Source organism: Vulpes lagopus, chromosome 4 (genome assembly GCF_018345385.1).
Source record: "Vulpes lagopus strain Blue_001 chromosome 4, ASM1834538v1, whole genome shotgun sequence".
Lineage (NCBI taxonomy): Eukaryota > Metazoa > Chordata > Mammalia > Carnivora > Canidae > Vulpes > Vulpes lagopus.
In genome coordinates, this window is record NC_054827.1 from 92,923,667 (window position 1) to 92,937,141 (window position 13,475).

A 13,475-nucleotide genomic window follows, 5' to 3' on the forward strand; every position below is an offset into this window, starting at 1 on the left:
TCACCTCCCATGGGTATGAATGTGCTACTGCACTCAGCATGCATACATTAATAAATTCTTAATTCAACATCTTTAGTACTTGAAGTTGTACATAAATGTTAATTATAAACCAAAAATGTATAATAGAGTCTTAGAGAACTTAGTAATATGAATTACTACTTAAATTTAGCCATTAATTACTCATATTTTCTACTTTCAGTATAGGGTGAGTGGATACTACCTCAGTCTGTGTCAGAATGCTGCCCCTAGAGTTAATCATATTACCAAAAGCAACATTTTAAGGTAACTTTTTGTAAAGAACAGTTCTATTTCATATTCAAGTTTAAATAGTTTACACTTTATTTTTAGTAGCATGTATGATGCTGCTGGATTTTAGGGTTCTGTTTTCAAAGCCATAAGGCAGTTACTCCCTATCATGACCTTCTTGCAAGGCTGCGGGTGACCTAGACTTATCTCCTGGGCCAGGTCTGTGCAGATAAAGGTTCTTGCCCAAAGCAGGGAATAACAGCAGTGTCACAACAATAAAAGAATAAACACAAAACTTTTTATTAGTTTTATTTCTGTAACCTTATTTAAATCATACCTTAAAAATTAAGATTTTGTCACAACTGGATTTAGTAGAAGCAAAGGAATCAAGTTCACTATTTTCTGAAACACTGACACAAAAGGGAAGGGAACAATGACTTAGAAAAGGTTACTCATAAAAGACCATCAGAAAAATCCCTAAACAAAAGCTAAATAATCATTAAGTTTAATTCTAATTGGTAGTGGATTTTATTACAATGAACTGATAGTTTCTTAAGTCCATAGATCTTTACCCAAACATACTGATCCTTTTGCTAAGGAATAAATGGATGTACTCAGCAGCACTCTGACATAGCTAGCTGTTGGAACATTCCATGGAAAAATGGAAAATAATTCTCTAAGAACATGATGGCAACAATCAGCGGCCAATATTCTCAGACTTGGCTAATTACCAAAAGCATATACAATTTTAGTCTAGAAAAATAGGTCAATTTTATAAAATTAAGCTTTTAATCGAAAAGTACCCCCTTTTAACAGGCACAGAGATACTGAAAAATAGTCCCTAAAAATCTTGCTAAATAGTTTATGATAAGAAAAACATGCCCTTACAGTTACTAAATGCAGTCAGTACTGGGACTCTTCAAAAACATGATGTCCCTGTCCTCAGCTGCTGGCCAGAGACTGGTGTATAGGTGGCTGGAAGCAGCGAACATGCTCCACAGGCGTGCTTTCCCCATCACCAGACTTTAAGTACTTGTCCAAGACAGTAATTATCTCATCATTTAGAATCTGGAACTTGCGAATTCTTTCCACCATCTTCTTTAACGGCTGTAACAGTTAAAATTAGAATGTTTTACTATTAAAAAAGTGTGCCTTTATGTTTCAAAATGGCAGGATTTTCACATTTTCATAAAAATTATAGCAAACTACCTACTAGCATGCGTGTCTTTAATGTACCTATTGGGACAATGAATATGCTTTGCATTTACATTACTGGTTTTATGCTACTGACTACAGGTTTACCTATACAACTTAGAGGCCTACTATTCATTCAATACAAAGGTATTAAGAACCTGCTGTGTACTAAAAATTGGGAATATAAAGGTGAAAATAATATGGTCAGTAGGGAAACACCAGTAATCTTCAGAGTTTTAAATTCCAGCTCTTGTGGACAGGTGCTTTGACAGACCCTCCTGGTATAAAGAAAACATGTGCACACACATACACAGGAAAACACTGAAAAAAAGCATTGTAGGTTTTGTTTATGCAAGAGGCAGAGCAGAAGCCAGGACCTCCTCAGGGACAGATGCTATCAGCAGCAGTGGGATGAGATGGCCTAGGCTGCAAGCAAGCAGGACTATATGTAGAGATTCCCAATAAAGCCAGGACTAGGTGACCCCATTTGGTAACAGTCCATGGAGATGAGAAGCAAATAAAAATCTTGGGAAAGGGGAGCTCGGGTGGCTCAGTGGTTTAACGCTGGCCTTTAGCCCAGGGCCTAATTCTGGAAACCTGGGATTGAGTCTCACATCCGAGTGATTGAGTCACTCCATCCCTGCATAGAGTCTGCTTCTCCCTCTGCCTGTATCTCTGCCTCTCTCTGTCGCTCATGAATAAATATATAATCTTTAAAAAAATAATCTTGGGAGAAAAGCAATCCATGGGGTGCTTGGGTGGTAAAGTTGGTTGAGTGCCCAACTCGGTTTTGGCTCAGGTCATGATTTTTTAGGGTTGTGAGATCAAGCCCCACGTTGGGCTCCATGCTCAGTGGGGAATCTGCTTGAGTTTCTCTCCCTCAAATAAATAAATCTTAAAAAAAAAAAAAAGGCAATCCAAATTAAGTTCAATTGGACAAGAGCTGGCAAATAAACCTAACACACAAAACACCTCAGATTTTCAGGTAAGTCTTTGAGGCTTCAGATATTAGAATAACATGATATAAAATACATGAAATGTATAAAAATAAAAATTCATTGAAGATAAAATTATCACCACTAAGATTTGAAGAACCAAATTAAACTTTTAAATATGAACTTATATTCAAAATTAAAAACAGATTAGACAGAGCTGAAGTAAATTAGTTACTGAATAATACAATACTCTGGGAACAGCCTAGAGAGACAAGAAAATGGAGATACGGGACGTAGAGTGGCCCCTGGAAGACATCCATGTCCCAATCCCCAGAACCTACGAACGTGTTACCTACAGACTTTAAAAACATAGTTAAGATGATAAATTTTAAAATGAAGAAAGTACCCTGGATTTTCCAGGTGAACTCAATCATAGAAGAGAAGGAGGTATGGTGGAAAGGAAAGTTGAAAGTTGAAAGACTAGAAGCATACGTAGGACTTGAGATGTGGGCTAACAGCCAGGAAGAAATAGGGACCTCAGTCCATCTGCAAGGGACTTTGTCCAGCCATCCCCCTGAATGAGCCTGGAAGCAGATTCATCCCCAGATGCTGCATACAGAAACACAGACCTGCAGATACACTGAATTTGGCCTTGAGATGATGAAGGACCCAGCTGAGTCATGCTCTACCCAGATTTCTGACCTACAGAACTGAGAGAATGAGCATCAGTTTTAAACCACTAAGTCTGTGGCAATCTGTTGTGGATCAGGAAACTAATTAGAAAACTAACAGGATAAGGGAGCCAGAAGAATGTTAAGAAGGATGTAATTGCAGTCCTAAAAGAGGAGAAAATAGAGAATGGAAGAAAGACTAAAATATTTGGAAAGATAAGGCTGAGTATTCTCTAGAATTCAATTACAAAGAATCCATAAAATGACAAAGGGAAAAAGATCTTAAAGGCAGCCAAAACAAGCAAACAGACAAAACAAAGCACACACAGTTCACTGACAAGCCAGAAGACTGGAATAGTATGCCAATAATCTGAAAATGCAGATCCCATGAGGTTGTATAATATGAAGCAGATCTAAGTACCCTACAAAGAGAAAGAAAATTGAACAATTAGTACTTTAACTGCCTGACTGATTTACTTATCACGTAGATTTAGATTCATTTTGGAAATGAAAAGAAAGCTCAGTTGTCACCTTACATACTGGGATAAAAACATTCCCCCCAAAAGAACTTTTTTTATAAATACAAATATGATGATTTTGTGAATCTTCCACATACCACATTTTTGATAATCTCATCTTTGCCATCATGTTTCTGGACTTTAAGCAGATGGTAGCAAAAATCCAGGACAGCGAAGCGGCGCTGTTGCCCAAGAAGGACGATGATCATGCAGCCAGCCCAGTGGAGCCCATCGCCAAAGCACTGCCTACAAACAGGAAGTAGCAAGCTCAATGGACAACCAACAAAAGATTATAAACTCTTACAAATTTGTGTCCAAACATCAATGATCAAGGAATCTACTTGGAACCGGCCAGGACGGGAACGCTGAGGAGCAGGTGATGTGAAGTCTGTGGACATACTCAGTGTGCCTATGTTTCCATGGGTGAAGGAAACTTCCCCATGTCACCTCCTGAGCATCACATAAGAACCTCCACTTAAGTGGCTTTGAAGCAGCTCATCAAACTTCCAGAGGAACACAGTCTTCTGTGTTAGCCTGCTCCCATTTCCCCATCCACTGAGCACATACTTACTCGACTGTAAACTCGTGTGTTCCCACAGGAATACAGTAGACAAACTGCATGGCACTCCACAGTCTGTGAAACTCAACACACTCGTCCACATGCATGACTCCATTGCTGGGGAGAGGTCCACGCCAGATAGGGTCATCCAGAAAGGTCCGGATCCGAGTCAGGATGACTTCAAACATAGACAGGCCACAGCAGAGACGTTCCTTTGTCAGCAAGTCCCCCTCTCTTGCTATGGCAATTTGCTGCAGGAAGGACAGAACGTTATGAGCCATGGCAGGAGGGTAGAAACTGCTGAAACCAAACTACTCAGATTCGTTTCTGACTTACTGGAAAACTATCTTAATTAGCAGAAGAAGATTTTTAGAAATAAGCATATAGGTCTTAGATTAAATGTATTTCAGTCAAGAATTGCCTAGTATAGCTGTTCTTAACTGGGAGTGATTTTGCCTCCAGAGGAAATGTGGCAATGTGTGGAGACAGTTCTGGTGGTCACAGCTTGGAGTGAGAGGAACGGCAGCTACTTGGTAGAGGCCAGGGACACTGTGTTTTTTCAAAAAATTTTCTTAAATTTAAATCCAGTACGATTAACATACATTATTATAATTAGTTCCAGGTGTCTAAGACAGTGATTCAACAATTCCATAGATCACTCAGTGCTCATTAAGTACTCTTTATATCCCTCACCTATTTCACCCATACACCCCACCCACCTCCTCTCTAGTAACCATCAATTTGTTCTCTGTAGAGTCTGTTTTTTGATTTGTCTCTTGTTTTGTTCCTTTGTTTCTTAAATTCCACTTAAGTGAAATCATATGGAAAGATTCGCTTATTTCACTTAGCATTATACTCTCTAGTTCCTTCCATGTTGTAAATGGCAAGATTTCATTTTTTATGACTGAATAATATTCCACTGTGTGTGTATGTGTGTGTGTATACATACCACATTTTCTTTATCCATTCATCTATCAATGGACATGTGGGCTGTTTCCATAATCTACCTTTTTATAAATAATGTTGAACAAACACAGGGATGCATACAACCTTTCAAATTAGTGTTTTTGTATTTCCTAGGTAAATACCTAGCAGTATGATTACTGGATCTTATAACCCTATTATCCTATTTTTGATTTATTAAGGAAACTCCATACTGTTTTCCAGAGTGGATCCACCAGTACACATTCCCACCAACAGTGCACAAGTGTTCCTTTTTCTCAATATCCTCAGCAACACTGGTTTCTTGTCTTTGGGCTTTTAGCCATTCTGACAGATGTGAGGTGATACCTCATGGTAGTTTTCACTTTCATTGCCCTGATGATGATTGATGTTGAACTCTTTTCATGTGTCTACTGGCCACCTGGGTGTCTTTCTTCTATAGAGAAATGTCTGTTCATGTCTTCTGCCCGTTTTTAATTGGATGTCTTTTGGTGTTGAGTTAAAATTCTTTAAATATATTGAATACTAACCCTTCATCAGATGTCACTTGCAAATATCTCTTCCTATTCAGCAGGTTGTCTTTGGTTTTGTTGGTTGTATCCTCTGTTATGTGGAAGATTTTTACTTCGATCAAGTCCCAACAGTTTATTTTTATTAGTTTTACTTGCCTCAAGAGACATATCTAGAAAGATGTTATGGCCAACATCAGAGACATTACTGTCTGTGTTCTCTTCTAGGATTTTATGGAATGAGGTCTCATGTTGAGGTCTCTATATTTGCATGTAGTTAAGTTTCCCAACACGATTTGTTTAGAGACTTTTCCCCAGTTCATATTCTTTGCTCCTTTGTCAAAGATTAATCATATAATTGTGGGATTGCCTCTGGGTTTATTCACTGATCTCCATTTTTGTGCCAGTACCCCACTGTTTTTGATTACCACAGCTTTGCAGCATTAACTTGAAGTGTGGAATTGTGACACCCCCCACTTGGTTTTGCTTTCTCAAGATTGCTTTGGCTACTCAGGGTTTCCATACAAATTTTAGGATTGTTTGTTCGAGTTCTGTGAAAAATGCTCTTGGTACATTGACAGGGATTGCATTAAATCTGTAGACTGCTTTGGGTAATATGGATATTTAATAATTTTTATTCTCCCAATACATGAGCATGATATATCTGTCCATTTGTGTCATCTTCAATTTCTTTCAGCAATATTTTTAGTTTTCAGAGTATAGGTCTTTCACCTCCTTGGTTAAGTTTCTCCTAGATATCTTACTATTTTTGTTACAATTGTAAATGGGATTGTCTGAATTTCTCATTCTGCTGCTTCATCAGTGTACAGAATGCAATTGTATTCATTTATCAGCTCCAGTAGTTTTTTGGTGGGGTCTTTAGGATTTTGTATATATAGTGATCAGGTCATTTGCAAATAGTGAAAGTTTTACTTCTTCCTTACCAATCTGGATGCCTTTTATTTCATTTTATTGTCTGAGTACTGTGGCTAAGACTTCTAGTAATTATCTTGAATAAAAGTGTTGAGAGTGGACATCCTATCTTGTTTCTGACCTTAGGGCAAGAACTCTTGTTTTTTACCATTGAGTATGATGTTCACTGTGGGTTTTTCATATAAGGCCTGTATTATGTTGCAGTATGTTCCCTCTAAATTTACTTTGTTGAAGGTTTTTATCACGAATGGGTACTGTATTTGTCAAACCCTTTTTCTGCGTCTACTGAAACGACATGTTTGATGTTTTTTGAGAGGGAGAGTGGGGGCAGGGAGAGGCACAGGGAGGAGGAGAGAATCAAGCTAAGTTCCATGTCCAGCGCAGAGCCTGACATGGGGCTTGATCTCACAACCCTGAGATCATGACTTGGGCTGAAATCAAGAGTAGGACGCTTAACCGACTAAGCCACCCAAGGTGCCCCATGATCATATAGTTCTTATCTTTTCTCTTGTTGATTTATCACATTGATTTATCTGTGGATAAACCACCCCCTGCATCCCAGGAATGAATCCCGCTTGATTGTCAATGATTTTTAATGTATTGGTTGAATTTGGTGTGCTAATATTTTGTTGAGGACTTTTTTTTTTTAAGATTTTTTTTATTTATTCATGAGAGACGGGGGGGGGGGGGGAGGGGTGGGCAGAGACACACACAGAGGGAGAAGCAGGCTCCATGCAGGGAGCCCAACGTGGGACTCGATCCCGGGTCTTTAGGATCACGCTCTGGGCTGAAGGCAGCGCTAAACTGCTGGGCCACCGGGGCTGCCCTTGTTGAGGACTTTTGCATCTATGTTCAGAGATATTGGCCTGTAGCTCCTCTTTTTTGTGGTGTTTTTATCTAGTTTGGGTATCAAGGTGCCTCTAGCCTCATAGAATGAATTTGGAAGCTTTCTCTATTTTTTAGAATAGTTTGTGAAGAACAGATATTAACTCTTCTTTAAATGTTTGGCAAAATTCACCTGTGAAGCTGTTCCTGGACTTAGGGTTTTCTGGTTACTGATTCAATTGCATTGCTGGTAACTGGTCTATTTAAATTTTCTATTTATTTCTGCTTAAGGTATGGGAAGTTAAATGTTTCTAGGAATTTATTCATTTCTTCAAGCTTGCCCAATTTGTTGGCATATAATTTTTCATAATATTTTCTTATACTTGTTTGTATTTTTGTGGTCTCTCCTCTCATATCTGATTTTATTTGAGTCCTTCCTCTCTTCTTTTTTAAATGAGTCCAGCTAACAGTTTATCAACTTTGTGGATTTTTTTCTCAAAAAACCGGCTCCTGGGATGCCTAGGTGGCTCAGCGGTTGAGCATCTGCCTTCAACTCAGGGAGTGATCGTGGGATCTGGGATGATCGAGTCCTGCATCGAGTTCCCTGTGGAGAGCCTGCTTTCCCTCTGCCTAGGTCTCTGCCTCTCATGAATAAATAAATAAATCTCTAAACACACACACACACACACACACACACACACACACACAGAGCTCCTGGTTTCATTGATCCGTTCCATTGTTTTGTTTTGGGTTTTTTTAGGTTCTATGTCATTGATTTCTGCTATAATATTACTTCCTTCTGCTGGCTTTGGATTTTGTAGCTGCTCTTTCTCTGGCTCCTTTAGACCTAAGGGTAGGTTGTTTGAGATTGTTCTTGCTTCTTGAGGTAAGCCTACATTGCTATATACTTCCCTCTCAGACCACTTTTTTGCATCCCAAACACTCTGGACCACTGTGTTTTCATTTTTATTTGTCACTATGTAATTTTTTATTTCTTTTTTGATTCCTTGGTTCACCCATTTATTGTTTAGTATCATGTTATTTGTGGTCTTTCCAGATTTTCTCTTCTGGTTGACTCCTAGTTTCATAGTATTGTGGTCAGAAAAGACGCATGGCATGACTTCAATCTTTTATAATTTGTTGAGATTTGTTTTATGGGCATTTAATGTGTGATCTATTCTGGAGCACTTGAAAACAATGTGTATTCTGCTGTTTTAGGATGGATGTTCTGAATATATGTTAAATCCAACTAGTCTAGTGTGTTATTCAAAGCCACTGTGTCCTTGTTGATTTTCTCTTTGAATGTTGTTCATTGATGTAAGTGGGGTGTTAAAGGCCCCTACCATTACAGTATTACTGCTGCTTTCTCACTTTACATTTGTTATTAACTGCTTTATGTATTTAGGTACTTTCATGTTGGGTACATAATCATTTTCAATTGTTTTATCTTCTGATTGTTTTCTTTGTGATTATACAGTGTCCTTCTTTGTATGTTGTTATAGTCTTTGTTTTGTCCAATATAAAGTCTGTTTTGTCCAATATAAATATTGCTACCCTAGCTTTACCTTTATATTCATTTGCATAATGTTTCTCCATCCCCTCACTTTCAATCTGCAGGTGTCTTTAGGTCTGAAATGAGTCTCCTGTAGCAGCATATAGATAGGTCTTGTTTTTTCATCAATTCTGTCAATCCATGTCTTCTGCTGGAGAGTTTCTCCATTTACATTCAAATTATTGATAGATACATATTTATTGCCAATTAGTTGTTTTGTACTTATTTTTGTAGTTTATCTCTTTTCCTTTCTTCTCTTGCTCTCTTCTCTCAGTTTTCCAGCTTTCTTTAGTGATATACTTTGATTCATTTCTCTTTATTTTTTGCCTGTTACTGGTTTTTGATTTGTGGTTACCAGTAGGTTTGTACATAACATCTTCTGCACAAACCAGTATATATTAAGTTGATGGTTTCTTAAGTCTGAACCCATTCTTTACTTGTCTTCTCCCACATTTTAGGTATATGGTGTCATACTTTACACCCTTTTATTTTGTATATCCCTTGACTTTTACAGATATGTTTATTTTTACTGCTTTTGCACTTCCTATTTTTCTTACTCTTACTTATGGTTTTTCCTTTCCACTCAAAGAGTCCCCTTCAACACTTCTTGTAGGGCTGGTGTAGTCATGAATTCCTTTAATTTGTGTTTGTATGAGAAACTTTTTATCTCTCCTATTTTGAATGATAGCCTTACTGGACAGGGTATTCTTGGCTGGTTTTTTCCTTTCAGTATGTTGAACAGGTATATCATGCCACTCCTTTCTGGTCTGCAAACTTTCTGCTGAAGAATCTACTGATAGTTTTATCAGGCTTCCCTGCATATAATGGTTTTCTCTTTCTGATTTTAAAATTCTCTGTCACTACTTTTTGCTATTTTAAGTAGTATGTGTCTTGGTGTGGACCTCTTTGGCTTGATTGTGTTGGTGGCTCTCTGTGCCTCCTGGATCTGGACTTTTGTTTCCCCAGATTTGTGAAGTGTTCATCTATTATTTCTTCAAATAAATTTTCTGCCCCCTTTTCTCTCCCTTCTTCGGGGATCCCTATAATGTGAATGTTATACTTGATCATGTTGCTGAGTTCCCTATGTCTATTCTCATTTTGCATAATCCTTTCCCTCTTACCTGCTTAGCTTGACTACTTTCTAATACTTTGTTCTCCAGGTCACTGATTGATTCTTCTGCTTCCTCTAGCCTACTATTTATTTCATCTAGTGCATTTTATTTTCTTAAAAGATTCATGAGAGACAGAGAGAGAGAGAGAGGCAGAGACACAGGCAGGAGAAGCAGGCTCCATGCAGGGAGCCCGACATCCTGGGCTGAAGGTGGCGCTAAACCGCTAAGCCACCCAGGCTGCCCATCTAGTGTACTTTAATTTCATTTATTGTGTACTTCATCTCTGATTGGTTCTTTGTTGTTGTTATTGTTGTTGTAAAGGGTCTCACTCTTGTCTTCTACTCTTTTTTTCAAGCCCAATGAGTATCTTTATGATAATTACTCTAAATTCTCTATCAGGCATATTACTGATCTCCAATTGCTTAAGTCTCTTGTGATTTCTGTCCTGGTCTTTCATTTGGGACACATTCCTCTCTCTCCTCATTTTCTTTAACTCTCTGTTTCTATATGTTGGGAAAATCAGCTATGTCTCCTGCTCGACAGTAGTGGCCTTATGAAGAAGAGGTCACCACCATGCAGTGTCCCCTGTTCACCAGAACCTAGCACTTCAGGGGTGTCTCCTATATGTGTTATGCATGCCCTGCTATTGTGGCTAGGATGCTTTTTCCTTAGTCTAGCTGTCTGCAGTGGCTCTCTTTGCCTGCTGTGGCCAGCGCTTGGTCCCTGTGGTGTTAGTAGGCCAGTCTCGTGCCATCTACAGCTTGAGCTAAGTTGGACTAGGTATTTGCCAGAGATATGGTAGCACCAAACTACACTGTGCTTTCCCTGAGCTTTCACTTGTGGGCAAGGCTTGCAGCCAGCCCAGCTGTCTGCCCCCAGCCCATTACTGGGCCCTCTGACTGGTGTGTGTGGTTTTCTTTCCCTCTCTCCAGGGTAAGAGTCACTTTAAAGTGGTGCTGGTCCCTGTTGAGGTGCTCTCACACTGCCAGGCCTGTAGTACCACTCTAGATGGGCTCTGGCCAAGAGTGCATTGGGAGACAGAGCTACAATGGTGAGAAGTGGGAGCCATGTATGACAGTGTTAGCAAAGTTTGCACAGCACCAATCCTCTGCAAGAGAGTTCCTGCTGTGCCAGGATTGAAGCAGACCTGTCTGGAGAGTGCAGATCCGCTGCAGCACTGCACACGGGAGCAGGGCAGCAGTGTTAGCAAGTCAGATAGTCAGTGTCAGCACGGTACTGTTTACTGTAGGTGACCATGTGTTCATGCTGGGGGGCAGGGGTTGGAAATGGTGCCTGATGGCTCCTTTGTTCCCGGAGAAGTCTCCCAAGGATCTCTGTCCCTCCAGGACACACTCAAAGATAAGCAAATGACTATTTCAGTTGACCCAGGTGTTTTTCAAACTGCTGCTTCTATGTTATACCTCCATGAGGCTGTTGTACCAGAGATACTGCTAAATATCCTACAGTTCATAGGACAATTCATCACAACAAATAATTATCTGGTCCAAACTGGGGATAGTGCTGCGACTGAGAAACCCTGATCTAGCTTAAGTTGATATGAAATCATGGAGGTCTACCCCGACACCTTGCCTCCTATATGAGACTCCCACTTTCTTCTGTTATTAAAAACTTATGAAAAAAGTCCTCTTCATGAAGAGATAGAAAAAAACAAGTAACATTTACTGTGTACATTTTATGTGCTGGTGATGTCTGAAGCCCTTTGCACATGTTAGCTCAAACTTCCCAACCACCCCGTGACAAAGTCCCATTAAGAACCCCACTAGAAAAAATAAAAAAATAAAAAAAATAAAAAAAATAAAAAAAATAAAAAGAACCCCACTAGAGACACCAAGGCCTAAAGGCCCATCTGACTTCATGATGCTTTCCAGGGTGGGTCACCCAGAGCCTGTAAGCTGAAGCTCCAGCCCACCAGTGGCCTGATGTGGATACCAAGCTTGCAACAGTGACAGCTGCCAGAGTATCCATTACCTGAGGGGTCCCCAGTCTTTCAATCAGAGGGACAAGATGAAGCGGGGCGTACTTTGATTCTAGTCTTTTCATTTTGGCATCAAGTCTCTCTCCCTCTGCAGTGGAAAAAATATTTTAATTTCTGTTCCTCTGTAAAAAAAAACAACTGCCAAAGTTTCATTTTGTCAAAGAAACAAATGAAAGATTTCTTAGATGAACATTATACAGATTATCTCTGAACACTACAGAGCTGGCTTGATATTTTAATTCAAAATGACTGAACTGATTTTCTGTTCAATATTCTTTTTTTAAAACATGAAAATACCAAATGTAATCAAAATCAGAGAAGAGTACAAAACCCTCTGTACCCATTTGCTGCACGAGTATCAATTCATGACACTCTTGTTTCATAGATGTTGAGTATTTATGGGACAGCATGAGAGCTATTTTTTTTATGAGAGCTATTTTGAAGCACATCCAAGACATATCATTTCAGCCTTTACTATTTCAATTATTCAATATTAATTTAACCATGTTACATTACCAATTACCTCCAGTTATGAATGAACAGGCACCAAACTCAAACAAAACTGGCACTAAATTCTCTGGTCAGAAGGACGAAGTGTCACCACTGCAAAGGGCAGTCTAAACTCCCTGGTCAGAGACTCACCTTTCACATGGACTCTCGGCAAGATGTTCTGAAATGGAGCTGCATGCAACAGGTCACACACTTCTTCTAAAGACTAGAGCAAAAGAAAAGAAGGTTGCATTTGGAAGTTTACCTCATCACAAAGACAAACAGATAAGTATGGTGCTAAAAACAAGATCTTTGCCATTTAGTGTAAAATAAATATTCTAAGCAGCACTGTGCAGTAGAACTCTCTGGGATGATGGAAATATTCTCTGTTTGTGCTACACACTGTAGTTACCAACCACATGTGGGTACTACACCTGAAGAACTGATCTTTAAATTGTATGTAAATCCAGACATGAGTAAAAACCAGCACTGAATATTGCTTTTGGATTGTAACACCTCTAAAGAGGTAATAGGGGCAGCCCCCGTGGCTCAGCAGTTTAGCGCCACCTTCAGCCCAGGGCCTGATCCTCGAGACCTGGGACTGAGTCCCGCATCGGGCACTCTGCATGGAGCCTGCTTCTCCCTCTGCCTGTGTCTCTGCCTCTCTCTCTCTCTCTCTCTCTATCTCTCATTAGTAAATAAATAAAATCTTAAAAAACAAAAAAATAAAGAGGTAATAAAAACCCTACAGAAGATCCATTCTCCAGAATATTGCAGTATAGAGGGAAAGTTTACCCTCCAATATCAAGGGGTTGCAGAACTCCTAAAAACTTACCATAAACCCAAAGAACAAGGCATTTTTCCAGATTCTAAGGGCCCTGAACAACAGAGAAGGGCCCTAAAGATTGGTGTGCTCACCAGAAGATGTGAATAAGCTCTCTTTCAGGCCTCCTACGTTATGCCCATCTTGAAATCTTGTAATTCCACAGTAATA

At 39.4% G+C, this 13,475-nt stretch overlaps 1 protein-coding gene across 1 annotated transcript in view; it reads right to left on the reverse strand.

Annotated features, from left to right (window-relative positions):
• Positions 1-540: 540 nt before the first annotated feature.
• CYFIP1 (cytoplasmic FMR1 interacting protein 1) overlaps positions 541-13,475 on the reverse strand; it is a 117,884-nt gene continuing 104,949 nt past the window's right edge. Inside the window, exons 28-32 of the mRNA XM_041751701.1 lie at positions 12,635-12,707; positions 11,986-12,080; positions 4,136-4,374; positions 3,663-3,810; positions 541-1,353 (exon numbers count right to left, since the gene is read on the reverse strand). Coding sequence (XP_041607635.1) covers positions 1,189-1,353; positions 3,663-3,810; positions 4,136-4,374; positions 11,986-12,080; positions 12,635-12,707 — 720 coding nt within the window. The 3' untranslated portion in view covers positions 541-1,188. The remainder of the gene's footprint in view (positions 1,354-3,662; positions 3,811-4,135; positions 4,375-11,985; positions 12,081-12,634; positions 12,708-13,475) is intronic.